The 13,310-nt window shown below is 37.6% G+C and overlaps 1 protein-coding gene across 2 annotated transcripts in view; it reads right to left on the bottom strand.

Moving 5' to 3' along the window:
- Nucleotides 1-13,310, bottom strand: part of LOC119740771 — a 31,754-nt gene that overhangs the window by 12,699 nt on the left and 5,745 nt on the right. Inside the window, exons 3-6 of one of the 2 annotated variants that reach the window (XM_038216184.1) lie at nucleotides 9,972-10,040; nucleotides 8,310-8,453; nucleotides 2,507-2,802; nucleotides 217-329 (exon numbers count right to left, since the gene is read on the bottom strand). In XM_038216184.1, the coding sequence (XP_038072112.1) occupies nucleotides 217-329; nucleotides 2,507-2,802; nucleotides 8,310-8,453; nucleotides 9,972-10,040 (622 nt within the window). The remainder of the gene's footprint in view (nucleotides 1-216; nucleotides 330-2,506; nucleotides 2,803-8,309; nucleotides 8,454-9,971; nucleotides 10,041-13,310) is intronic. The other variant, XM_038216185.1, reaches the window with a different exon arrangement.

Genomic DNA, 13,310 nt, shown 5'->3' on the forward strand with positions numbered 1-13,310 from the left:
TTTGTGGATTTTTTTAAAGATATTTTCACCACGTATGATTGAAGAGCTATACTTCACTACATAATAAAAAACAACAGTTCAAATAAATAAGAAAGTAAGGTTAAAATTCCAGTCAAAAGTGGGTTTCCTTCTTTTTGCACCACCCTGTACAATTATCCATTGACAATATTTACAGCAGCTGACAGTATGACTTTTGTGGGTTTATGATCCACTTACTTTCGAGTATCGGTTGAATTAAGAAATAGCACCATGGGGTGTGGGTAGCCTGTACACTGTCCTCATTCTTGCTGAACATCCAGCACGAGCCATCCCGTTCAACCTTCCAGATTCTGTAAAGATGAAAAAGAAAAAAGATCCAGAAAATACACTTGAGGGGAAAGAACCTCTCCCTTTGCTGTGAACTGAGAGATTCTAGAGGGAGTCTAAAATGCATTATTTATCCTTAACCCAATGTCTCGCCATATAACGATGTTATATGCCTCCGAGTATTGAGATGAGGCATGTTTAAAGCAGGAGGTCGTGGGTTCGAGTCCCACCCGAGTGATTTTTTCCAACTTTCACTTGGGAGGTAACAAGCTGAGTATACAGTGTTTAAACGTCGGTGAAGGGAAAAACCTAATTTGATGAGATATATAACAATGTTCTCAATTTCTTTAACATCCAATTGCTTTCAGACAGACGTGTTGACCTTGCCACTCAATTTGCTAAAAACTTGCTAGTTTCTGAAAAACACCGTCACATGCTTCCCAACTCAAGACTTTCTCTTACCAAACGGAATCTCAGGAACTCCAACCACCTTACCATGCCTCATATCAATACTCAAAGATATAAACAATTCTGTCCCCTCTATGATTAACTTTTACTATAAACCAAACATTTTTGGTACTTAAAAGACTCTTCCTTTGGTGACTATTTTTTAACAATATAACCGCAATAAATGAATAAATGAATGAAATTGTCAATGGCCGAGACACCTATGTGACGATGTAAGGGGTTTGTGCAATACTCAGAATAAAATTAGTCATGCGTACATCTTGCCATATAAGTGAACCAGTGCGCACACAATGTCTCTTCCACTTGGCTGGGACTATACAGGGTGGCCCAAAAGAAAATTTAAACTTTGTCAGACACAGATTTCTCAAAAATGGGGAGACATGTTGAAATTGTTTTGAGATATTCCTAAGCTACAAGAATTTGGTCGTATATGGTGAAAACAGCATTGAAAATAAAGCCTAAATTAAGAAATGGCGGCCATTTACAGAAAAAATGGTCAAAAACCAGTTTGTCCACACGCGTGTATGAGATATGGTCATTGCTATTGCAGTTCTTTGTGCACGCAGCGCTGTTGTTTTGACCATGTCTCTATAGACTTGCGAGTGGACAATCTGGTTTTCAACTTTTTTTCTGTAAATGGCCGCTATTTCTTCATTTAGGCGTTATTTCTAGCGCCGTTTTCACAATCTACCACCAAGATGTAGTAGTTTTGGAATATCTTAAAACAATGTCAACATGTCTCCCAAATTTGAGAAATCAGCATCTGAAAAAGTTTTAAAAAAATTTGGACCCACCCTGTATTTCAATAATATCATGCAGTGACAATATTTTTTTTGATACCGAACAATACAGAATGATGTCAAAATATCAGAGTACCAACAACCTCAGTATGGAATTTCGTTACCTTGTTTTAACCTCTTGTGGTAAAATGTGGCTAGATGTATGCAAAAGCCCTTACAAAAGGTGACAGAAACAACTTGTTCAGATCTGAATTCTGAATTCAATGAATTCTTTGCAGTCATGCCATTCATGGTATCTAGGTGCAGTGAAAATTGTGCTTACTAGTCCTCGAGCAGGACCTTGAAGTTCTGCCCATGCTCCCTGTGTGCAATTTCCCAATCACATGTGTTGTATTGTTTTTTGATGCCATAATAGTCCACCCAGAAAAGGACTGAACACCGTGATATTTTTTGTGACAGTCTATCATCGACTCTCAAAATCCAACACCGCACAAGCCTAACTACCACTGAAGGCCATGTACTGTTCATGCCCAACTCTGATGAATCAGCTTGCAATTAAATAACCATCCCAAATCCTCCAAAATCCTTTTTGCAAATTGGAGGAATTTGCAGGATTGAGGTAACATGGCAAAAATGCGTTACTGATTTCGGAGGACCCACTCTGTCAAGGTCTTGGGCCGGACCTTGTGTTGTTTATGCTCAGCCATGCATAAATTGAGTCCCTGATTATACTTGAAATCCTCTGCACTGCTCCAAGATGTCACTGCCTCTGCCTCAACATATTGACAGTCATAGCCGGAGGATTTTGCAGGATTGAGGCAGTGGTCACCCCTCCACGGACCACATTCAAGAAATAATGGAGGAATTCGCAGGTTTGAGGCTATATGCTATTTTCCCATGAGGCCAATTGGAGGATTTTGCAGGATTGAGGCTACATCCTAGCAAAAAGGCCTAGGGAGTTAGGGTCAAAAAATTTCTGAAAATATCTGTACCTGTTCATGACAATTTCCTTTTGTTCTTGCACCTCATTTGTAGTCTTCATCACCCAAGATGTCATACTCATGGGTAGTAACCTCAAGAGATGATGTAGGCTTGACCTTAGAATGCCCGGGTGAACAGGCTCCGATTGGAGCTGGGAGGTCAACGTGACGCAAACCACGTCCATCATGACAGGATTCTCTGCGTCCAAGTCGTCCAGGACCCGAGGAGGGGAGGACTGGCTGATGGTGGCGATGGAGGGGTCCCACTCTCGCTGCTTGGTGATGTTCTGCACCGCGGCTAGGATGTCCTAGTTTATAGTAAGAACCCCAAAAGAGAAAAGTGTTTACATGAGTTTCATGAACAGTAGATGATTCTGTGTTGTCATCTCTACTGTGTGAAAGACATGGTGATCTGATACACCGTGGCCTCTGGAGACATGCACACAATAGGGAACAAAAGATTGAATACATTGTACGTCTCCACAGGGCAATTTCTATAGATGAATACATCTCCACAAGGTTTTCACGAAATAGATATAGGATTTTACTAAAAAAATAGGAATTTCCAAGGTGGGTTGATCTGTCGCAAATGGAAGAGTTTTAGAAAAGGGATATTAAGTCCAAATTTCAGCCAAGGAAATTAATTCTGGTTAAAATAAGAGCATTTTGAAACTACACTTTCAAACTCGAAAACTTTACTAGACGAGAACAAAGAAATGTCTCCACAAGGATACAAATTTCAGTATGTGTGCACACATGCACTGGTTCGACATTTCAGTGCTACATGTAAGTGTGAACTGTGTTATCTTAAAACAGTTTTTGACTTTTTAATGTGTAAAGAGAAATCCGGCGACCAGAATTTGAAGCTTTTAGTGCGGTGGTGTCACGCTCAAGCGCATGCTGCACGCGTTCTTAAAGACGAGGCGCACACGTTTTGGTATTCCTATTGGTCAAAGGAGCCCGGAGTGCGTGTGTATTACCGGAGTGTGACTCGCGTGAGCCTTGCGCCACCGTAGAAAATGGCTGCCGCCAAATGTGTCTATAAATCTGATGTTTCTTTACATGAGAAAGCATAGTGTCTCACTCTTTTGTTACAGCTGAGTAAGTACAACTGATACCGGTACATAAATACATGTACAGTGAATTCTGTGCTAAGTCAAAATGATCATCGTTTACCCAAGGCTACAGAAAACCCATTACAGAATAACTCATGTAGGACTGGAACTCAAGACCTCTTGATGTAGATGTACGTGCCCAAAAAAGAATAAACACAGATAGTCAAACATTCCATCCTCTTTCCCAGCCATGCCTTTTACACAGGTTAGTCACCAACAGTCAGATCATATCAAACAAGTACTCTGACTAGTCAAATTCAGTCAACAGACAAAAGCAGGCAACTGGTAGGCACAGCTGGCTTATCAATCACCTACAGTCAAAGCACAGCTGTATCAAGTTACATAAACGGTCACAGCCAGTCAATCCTGCTTCATGTAGGCTGGGAGCTCTTAAACAGTTGCTTGATTGATTTTGAATGCAATGACAACTTGACACAGAATGTATGTTTAAGGCTTGAACCACATATTGAAATTTTTTATTACCGGTAGCGCATGAAAATGTATATAAAATATTTTGTTTTTTTTTATCTTTAATGATCGTCTATTTTCCTTTCATAATTTCTACTCATTTCACCTACTCTGTTATTCTTTCGACCTAAATCTTTCGAAACCTGATCTTCCATTTTTGCCATATCCATTCCAAACAAATTATTTTGAAATTTTACATGGTTAGGCGATTGACGTTTAAGTGTTCTAGGGTTCAGTATGAGGTAAACATTGCCCATTATCAGTATGACGCATCCAGTTATTTGTAAACTTTCATCACATGATAAGTTAATCATGAATAACAAACCATCGTCACGCGACAAGTTAATCATCAGTGTGTAAAGATGACAAAAGTTGATTGCTGTATTATGTTTGCATAGTCAAAGGTGAAAACTATTCCAGTCACTAGTTGCTTTTCAATTGTAAGTCAAGGGCTAAGGGTCATATACAGATTCAGATTTGTACAAACAAGCGTGTATAAACTGCAGGTGAATATCATTCGTACTAGCACATGCATTTCACAATGTCATTTGTGCGTGCAATTACACGCACGGCCAAGTGTGTTACAAGTTTCTTTTCGTACTGCCTTGATTGAGGTGCAAACATGTGTACATGTAACTATTTGTGAGAAAGCATGGTTAGAATTTGTTTCCAAGCACCAAGTGCTTAAAGTAAAACTATGCGGTCTTGAATACGCCCAATTGGGTCCAAAACATATTTTGAAGGAAATGATGTCAATCTGAAAGAACATTTTAAAGTAGGATATAAACATTCACACAACTATCCGTTGATAAAAACTGGGCGTTTTGTGTTATTCTTGTGTTATTCCTGCAAGAACAAATTTTGGGGTTCTCTTTTGTGACCCCAAAAATCGGGCTGTTCAGTGCTAGTTGTGATTCCAGCCGTAAAGTGCTCGCCTTCTGCAGACGTGTAAAAAAACACACTTGTGCATTGGTGCTGTGTGTCATTTATGCGACAAACATAATGTGCATCGTACATTGAAGGCAAACGACAGGAAAAACGTATTCGACTTTGTCATGTCCGATGTAAAAAATATGGGTTTTTTTCTTTTCATTTCTCAGGAACAGTTAGACATCAGGTTAGATTCCTTTTAACTAGAGTAAAAAAAAAAATCCAAAACATGAACTTTTCCGGGATTTCAGACCGTAATGCCCCTTTAAGTGGTTCATTTTATCTGAATCTTTTGGAAACTTTTACCCCCCAAAAACCATCAAAGTTGCTAATGTTCTCCTGCAAGAATCTAAAAAAACAATTTAAGGAAGGGAACCAGTTTTCTACTGTTCGAGAGGCTTCTGTATTTGTTTAATGGCTTGTTTGACAGCAAAAAGCCCTTGAAAACACGTCACACATTGCAATTTGCTCGTACTTATGGAAAGTACTCATACTTGTACTCAAGTACATTTTTTGTTACTCAGGCCAAACAAAAAAAATGGTGTGAAAAAAATCCAGGTAGGTAGGTAGGGAAATAATTTTATTTTGTAATTTTTTTTTTTCATTTCAGTTCTGCATGCATCTTTCGCAAGAAAATTTGTATAAAAATATTATTCAAGCATTCAAGATATATAATCGATACATTTCACTCCAAATTATAATTTGTACCGTCCCAGGGTTCTCCCCAGGATTTTTTTCAAACCTGTGGGGGAAGTTTTGCTGTGATTCAACATCCTGCGAAGCCATGACGTGGGGTTCAGGGCCCGTTTAAGGGCCCCGAAAATTTTTAAAACTTAAGAAGCTCTCTGGTGCATTTTAGAGTAAATCTGGGGGTCTTTAACTTAAGATTTGTCCTTAAAATTCAGAAAAGATCTTGTAGGTTCCGAATATTTTTGTAATTAAAGAAAAAAAATTAAAATTGTTAACTTAAAAAAAAATCAACATTTCACAACCTGTGTTACACTGCTTCCTGAACTAGAAAAGTTTGGATTACATTTACAAGTAAGTTCCAAATTAAGAAATTAAGGTGAAGAAAAAATCACTTTCGCTTCCGATTACATGCCTTTCAAAATAGTGTCAGTAGGTCGAAAAAATTATTTCGCCAATTTTTTGGGGGTGCTGATTAATGGAGCATCATAACAATACTAGAGCAAGGAATCATGTTTATTTTGTGCCTGGATTATTTTCATTTGCGCCACGAAAATTATCAAGACTGGCTATCAAAAGTGATTAAAACTTGCCTCACCTAATTAAAAATATATTTGAGGTGGGTGATTCCACTATATGCTTAACATACATCACGGCCGCTGGCGCCGCCAACATTTAGTCTGGCCGGCCGTACACATTACCGGCACACTTTCGCAAAAAGTGGTTCGGCCAGCTTTCTATACAACTCCTCACTGGCCGAGGGTTTTGTGCGTAAACCTTATCAGTCAGCCGATCACGCTCAGTTGACTTAGGCAAAACCGCAAGTCCCATCATAAAGAATAAGTTAACCGGACTATTTTTTTCCAAGAGCGTGTCTCTAATGAATGGGCTTCTAAAAAGAAGTTTTGCAAATGGAAAAGACACTTTGGAAACATCCAATCAGTTTGGATATTATGCTTCATGAATTTCTGAATAAACGAGCACATTTTTAAACAGTATTTAGTTACTATTATTTTTCGGTGTGGTGGGGGCTAGACAGACGATATATCAGAATGGCGCAATAAGACCGACAGCGGGCGCAATAATTTTGATTAGGGTTTCAAAAATTTCTATTTTTTGATCACACATGCATCAGAAAAACAGGATTTTTGTCAAGATTTTGCATGTCAAGATGAAATAATGGCGTATGTAACGATTAAATTGTGCATTTTAATGGCCTGTATAATAATTATATTGTGCGTATCGGGGGCTGAAAAATGTGATCGCCATTTTTGTCGGCGTATCGGGCCGCAATTCTAGCGTATCGGGCCGATACCCAGTACGCACGTTTGTTCGTGGGGAGAACCCTGCCGTCCGTCGGCCAGGCGCACTAGTTCACCCCGATGGGTTTGTGCAAAAATAATCGCACTTCGTAGTTTTTTTTTTTTTTTTTTTTTTTTTTTTTTTTCCATTTTATAATGTTGCCCTTTAATAAGCCAAAAGTTATAATTGCCATTGAACATTAAATAAAAAGCGGCAAATAATACAATACAAAGAGAACATTTTGTATAAAAATTCAATAATCAAGCAGAATACTCAAAGGGACTTTAAAATAGAACGTTAGTAATTTAAATCAGGAACCACAAATTATTTCGAAAAAAGAACATAATTTGTTCATTTTTGCAAAGGTACAGTTGAAATTTCCCTTTCTTTTCATATTAAAGTGAACTGTTACTTTCACAAATCTAGCACAAAGTCATTGCCCCGATTTAGTCCTGGCTCTTTTATTTTTCATGCCAATAGCAAAGCTCCATTTTTTTTTTTTTTTTTTTTTTTTTTTTTTTTTTTATTCCCAAAGGTTTTTTTTTTTTTTTTTTTTTTTTTTTTTCCCGTAGTTTGAGAATTCAAGTTTTGAGATCATCGCGATTTTCGCGACGGGTTTGTGTCAAATCATGGTCAGGTTCAAGTGTGGAAAATGGTTTATATTCGTGGCAAATAATTAAAAGTAGGCCTACTCGAAATGTTTGAAATTTGTTCATTTAAAATTATCAATATCAACCTTCAAAATGGCAATAAAAAGTTTGAGGTCGGCAGTTTGGCCGAAAAAATTCCAGGTCGGTCGGGTTACCGTAAACACACCATTTTTTTGTTTGGCCTCATGGAAAAAATTGATATTAACTCGTACTCATGACAAAGTACTTATACTCGTATTCGTAAAAAAGTACTCGTTCTCATGGCAAAGTGCTCATACTCATACTTGCTCTCATGGAAATGTACTTGACTACAACACCGTAACAACTCGTACTCATGACAAAGTACAGCACTGGTAGTCATGGAAAAATTTGCTATTAACTCGTACTCATGACGAAGTACTCATACTCGTATTCGTGGAACTCGTATTCGTGGAACTCGTATTCGTGGAAAAGTATTTGTATTCGTGGAAAAGTGCTCGTACTCATACTTGCACTTTTGGAAATGTACTCAACTACAATACCGTAACAACTTGTACTCATGACAAAGTACTCATACTCATGGAAAAAAGTGCTATTACCGGTAGCTCGTACTCATGACACGACAAAGTACTCATACTCGTATTTGTGGAAAAGTACTCATTATGCTCATACTCGACAGTATACCTCAGCTTCGGCATCCACTGTTGCCCAGCATCCATGGAGGGTCTGGCTGGACTGATTGGGCATGGCTACACACCTGGTCCACGCCCTCAGATTGTTGAAGACCCCAGCCAGCTGCCATCCCAGACTGGACTCAATTGGTAATAACTGCAGACATAAATACAACATGTTAGTTGCAACGATATTGACTACAGTTCGGAAGCCGCAAAATATATACTAAAATAACTACAATAAACAACAAAATTCATGAATCACTTTAGAGAAATTGGTAAAAGAGGGAAATTGTACTTCATCTTTTATGGGAAAGGGTAATGGCCAGTTCATATAAATACAAATTTACATTAACCCTAACTCCCTAGGCATTTTTGCTAGGATGTAGCCTCAATCCTGCAAAATCCTCCAATTGGCCTCATGGAAAAATAGCATATAGCCTCAATCCTGCAAATTCCTCCGCTATTTCTTGAATATGGTTTATGGAGGGATGATCACTGCCTGAATCCTGCAAAATCCTCCGGCTATGTCTGTCAATAGGCTGAGGCAGAGGCAGTGACATCCTGGAGCAGTGCGGAGGATGTCAAGTATAATCAAGGACTAAATTTATGCACGGTTGAGCATAAACAACACAAGGTCCGGCCCAAGACCTTGACACAGTGCGTACTCCGAAATCAGCAACGCACTTTTGCCATGTAACCTCAATCCTGCAAATTCCTCCAATTTGCAAAAAGGATTTTGGAGGATTCAGGGCGGTTAGGGTTAACCCTAACAGAACTCAACCCATCAAACCCCAACAGCATGTATTGTTGGAATCTGTCAGGATGGGTGCAGTACCCCTAAACTGACAGAAATATGTGTGCACAGTTTCCCATACGGTGTTGGAATTTGCCAGGATGGGTATGGTTCGTAAATCATGCTAGGGAGTTGGGGTTAAGTTGCAGTATTCTACATGTACACTGTGAATTTGCAAAGTCAAATACTGTACCGTACCTTAAACTTGAGCAAATTTGTGATGTATGTTTCACGTCATAAATTTTGTTTCACAAAATACGAGTCCATGTTTAATTTGGTTTAGGTTGAGGAAAACGTTCTTATGAGTTTAAACATTTCAATGTTTGGCCAAGCATTGATCGGAGGCCAGCAGCATATTGAACAAAAATGAAACATATTGATGAAAGGTAATACAACATTTGCAAACATCAAAAAACAACATTACAAAATAATTAGTAAATGCCTGAATTGATAGTCTCACGCATCCTGTAAAATCAGGCACCCGAAGTGCTGCCATTTTCAAGAAGAGTGGAATTTTGGTATCAATTTCCAGCGATGGTTCAAATGAAAAAGTTACTCCGCATTTTGTTGGCAATCAGTGATATATCCGTGAATGGGTGCAAGCCAGCTAGTCTGGTTCCCTGACCTGACATCTATAAATTGCTCTGTTTTGTCTTAAGTATGGGGTCAGGGAACCAGAATACAAGAACGGTATTATTTTTCTTGCTTTTCCCCAGCATCTATGAACACAAAACTTTAAACAGGTCAGTGAAACAGCATTTTGCAATAAAATACTAACCCCCAAATCCATCCATTTCTGAAAATTACAGCGAAAGCAAATGTTGTACATTCCCTCTAAAATAGGTCTAACATGTTTTCTACAAATAAAATGCAGCCTACCGGTACCTTCTGTCCAAGGAGAAGCTGTAGTGCTGTTTGTTGTCGGTGATATTTGCTGGACATTTGGTCCTATATCAGAGTTAACGAAAAAAAAACAAGACAAGAGTTAGACGGATTTGCCAGCCAGCCAGCCTCAGCAAGCTCAATGGTCGAGCGGTAACTAGACATCTGCACTACTACGCAGGAGGTCATGGGTTCAAGTCCCACCCGAGTCAGCTTCTGAATTTCTCCTCACAAATAAATCCCCAGACAACAGTACCCGGTACATACAGTGTTCATACAATTTGTTGGCAAAAGGCAAAACCCCATGTACCGATATAAAAAAATAAAAAGAGTGACAGACCTTATATTTTATAAAACAATACAAACATTTTACTTTTCTATATTAGCTAACCCCAACCCTGCTGAATCCAACAGGATCCAGCTATACCCGATGGAGCCTGTTGGATTGAGCAGTAAACCCCTTGTGTACATTCCTGATGCAGGAAACTCAGCAGGAAACTCCGGTTGAACTCTGTTGGATTTAGCAGGGTAGTCCTGAGGAAGTACTAGGGGGTTAGGGCTAATTAGACAGATTTGGATGACAAATTTTCACCTTACCTTTTTGTGTGCAGAAATGGTAAGAAACCTGACCAGTATGAACTGGTCTCATTTATGTACAGTACATACATGTACTATATTGTATAGTGTCAGTGACATTTGGGCATATAGCACCCTAATTGATTAACATTTAATACGTTTTTAAAACTGGATATCTGATTTGTTGGTATTGGCAAACTATTAATTTTCATTTGAGACACTGAAGAAAAACATGCAAGAAGTTAAATAGATTTATTGATTTTAAACGATGCATTACCGTATCAAAAAAATACATTCCGTTCTCTGTGTAAATAGGAATATCTTATGATGTGTTGAAATGTGGTCTACCCATGAGAGAAAAATAGAATCCACTTAAAAAATGTCATTTATCCAGTCTGAGTTGAACGGAATTATTATAACGACACATAAATGCATGAGTGAAGTCTTGCATGGTGGGGATGTATGGGGAAGACAAATTTATATAAAATAATATAAAATACAAAATATTTCAAAAAAAATATAATTCATTACAAAATAGCAGTTGGTTTTCAAACTAAATATTGAATGCATAATTTTATATCTGAGGTCCACTGCAAATGAAGAATTAAAGCGACAATTTGCTGCGACAAACTGACACCCATCCTCCTTCACTCCTAGTGCAATAAAACATCACAATCTTATGTTTCAACATTAATATTATATTATATAATAAGGAAATTTTAATCATTTTGATAGTTCTGTTTTATTGTTCGTGCAATTATAATGTAACTGTGTTTCATAATGTGTCGATGTTGTTATTGTATGCGAGCATTTTAAATTACCCCAGTGGGATATAATGAAGATTTTTGAATTGAATTGAATTGGAAAAAAGACATTTATTTATCAAAAGTATCATTTTAATTTTGAAGATTTAAAAAAAATCACCAGGTATGTTGATTTCTTAGTTTGTAAATAAAAAATGGAGGCTGAGAGAACTGAACTTGAAATGAAAAGAGCAAATGATGAAATGTCAAACGAATATATATAACAATGCAATAACAAACATGCACACACATACATTGTACATGCACAATGTACATTACATGAAAATTATACACATACATCATATAACTGTTTTACTTTAATAACATTAATGTGAAGAATGGATGTACAGTGTACACGTCTCACACTGGCATTATAAGCCATTATTATTTTATCTTAAAAAAGAAAAGTTGATTTTGTGTGACCTAACAAATCAAACTATAAAAACGAAGAACCTCTGAAAGTCTGAAACCCAAACATGTAATTTTCACATGTTTGTGTATAGGGCCTACATGTATGCATTCAGAAGCCAGACAATTACAAATACCGGTATAGATATACATAATGTACATGTAACCAATCAGACAAGTACAACTACATGTACATGTACATGTATATGTAACCAATCATGGATGAATGAGAAGGGTTGCTACAATGTAGCAGGCACTCTGGTATTCTAATAAGTCTTGGAATGGCCAATGAAGATTGCCTGCAGCACTGTGCTGGAATATTCATCACTCATTGCTGCCACTGTGACACGTCTTGAACCGGTGACTGCTCTATGTTCCGACACCCCTATGTTCCGACAACCTAGATTGTGTTACTCCCGGTTAGGGTTAGGATTAGGGTTAGGGTTAGGGTTAGGGTTAGGGTTAGGGTTAGGAATAGGAATATGTGCAGTCGGAACATAGGGGTGTCGGAACATAGAGGTGTAACCCTTGAACCAGTGTGCAAGGTTTATTGCTTGATCTACCCATGATCTTCAACATAACTGATATTTTTTCGCCTCTAAATTTTCAATTTGTGTGTTATTAACGGAAAAAGCTACTTTTTCTGTTTTGGAGCAAAAAGACGCTTTTCTTTTGGGTTGCTTTTGTGCCCATAGGACGCGCCCGAATGATGGTGGGGCTGTACATATTCCATAACTGAATGTGGGCCTATTTTTTTTTTGCTAGATGTTTCATTCAAAAGTGGCTAAGTTTTGAATTGCAAGAAATAGCAATTTAAAAGCTCTTACAGCAACTTTTACTTGTGCTTTAATTTAAGGAATGTACAGTTTTTGATCTTTGTTTCAACTCACAAACATTAAAACCCATATTTAAAAAGATATTTTTTACCCCTTTCCTTATTGTATCTGAAGAAAGAAATAAATGAATTATATAAAAAGACCACAAATTTTCCCTTTTTTCCAATCAAAAAATAATGTCTCATTTTTTCATATTTTTTGTTTGTTGTAAACATTGTACTTTTTTTTGCACTCTTTCATGTTCCAATGGCTGTGGTTTTAGCAGTAGTTGGACTAGCTACATTTATCTCTTATGCTGCATAAACAAAATATGTTTGTACAACATATGTTTGTACCATGACAAGATCATGGCACTCTTAGAAGAAAAAAAACATTTACTCACATGCCAAAAATTGGCTTTGTTTTGATTCCCCTGTCTGCTTTAAGTGAAAACTGCAATAACCAAATATGTACAGGACATTATTTTCATATTTTTGGTTTGTTGTAAACATTATTGATTAAAGTTCAGAAAAGGTAAAGTATGCACTATTATTGCCAACAACTCAATGCAGCAACACATTGTCAAGTTCAAAACGGAGGTCAGACCATGGAGACAGACCCAGCAGGATCAATATTTCAACAATCATTAACTTATTTGGCAGCAAAAAAAAATCAGCATGATGACTCATCTCCCTGACTACATCTGCTGAGAATCTGGTAAACACAACACAATG

This window comes from Patiria miniata, unplaced genomic scaffold (assembly GCF_015706575.1).
Source record: "Patiria miniata isolate m_02_andy unplaced genomic scaffold, ASM1570657v1 HiC_scaffold_5, whole genome shotgun sequence".
Taxonomy (NCBI): Eukaryota; Metazoa; Echinodermata; class Asteroidea; order Valvatida; family Asterinidae; genus Patiria; species Patiria miniata.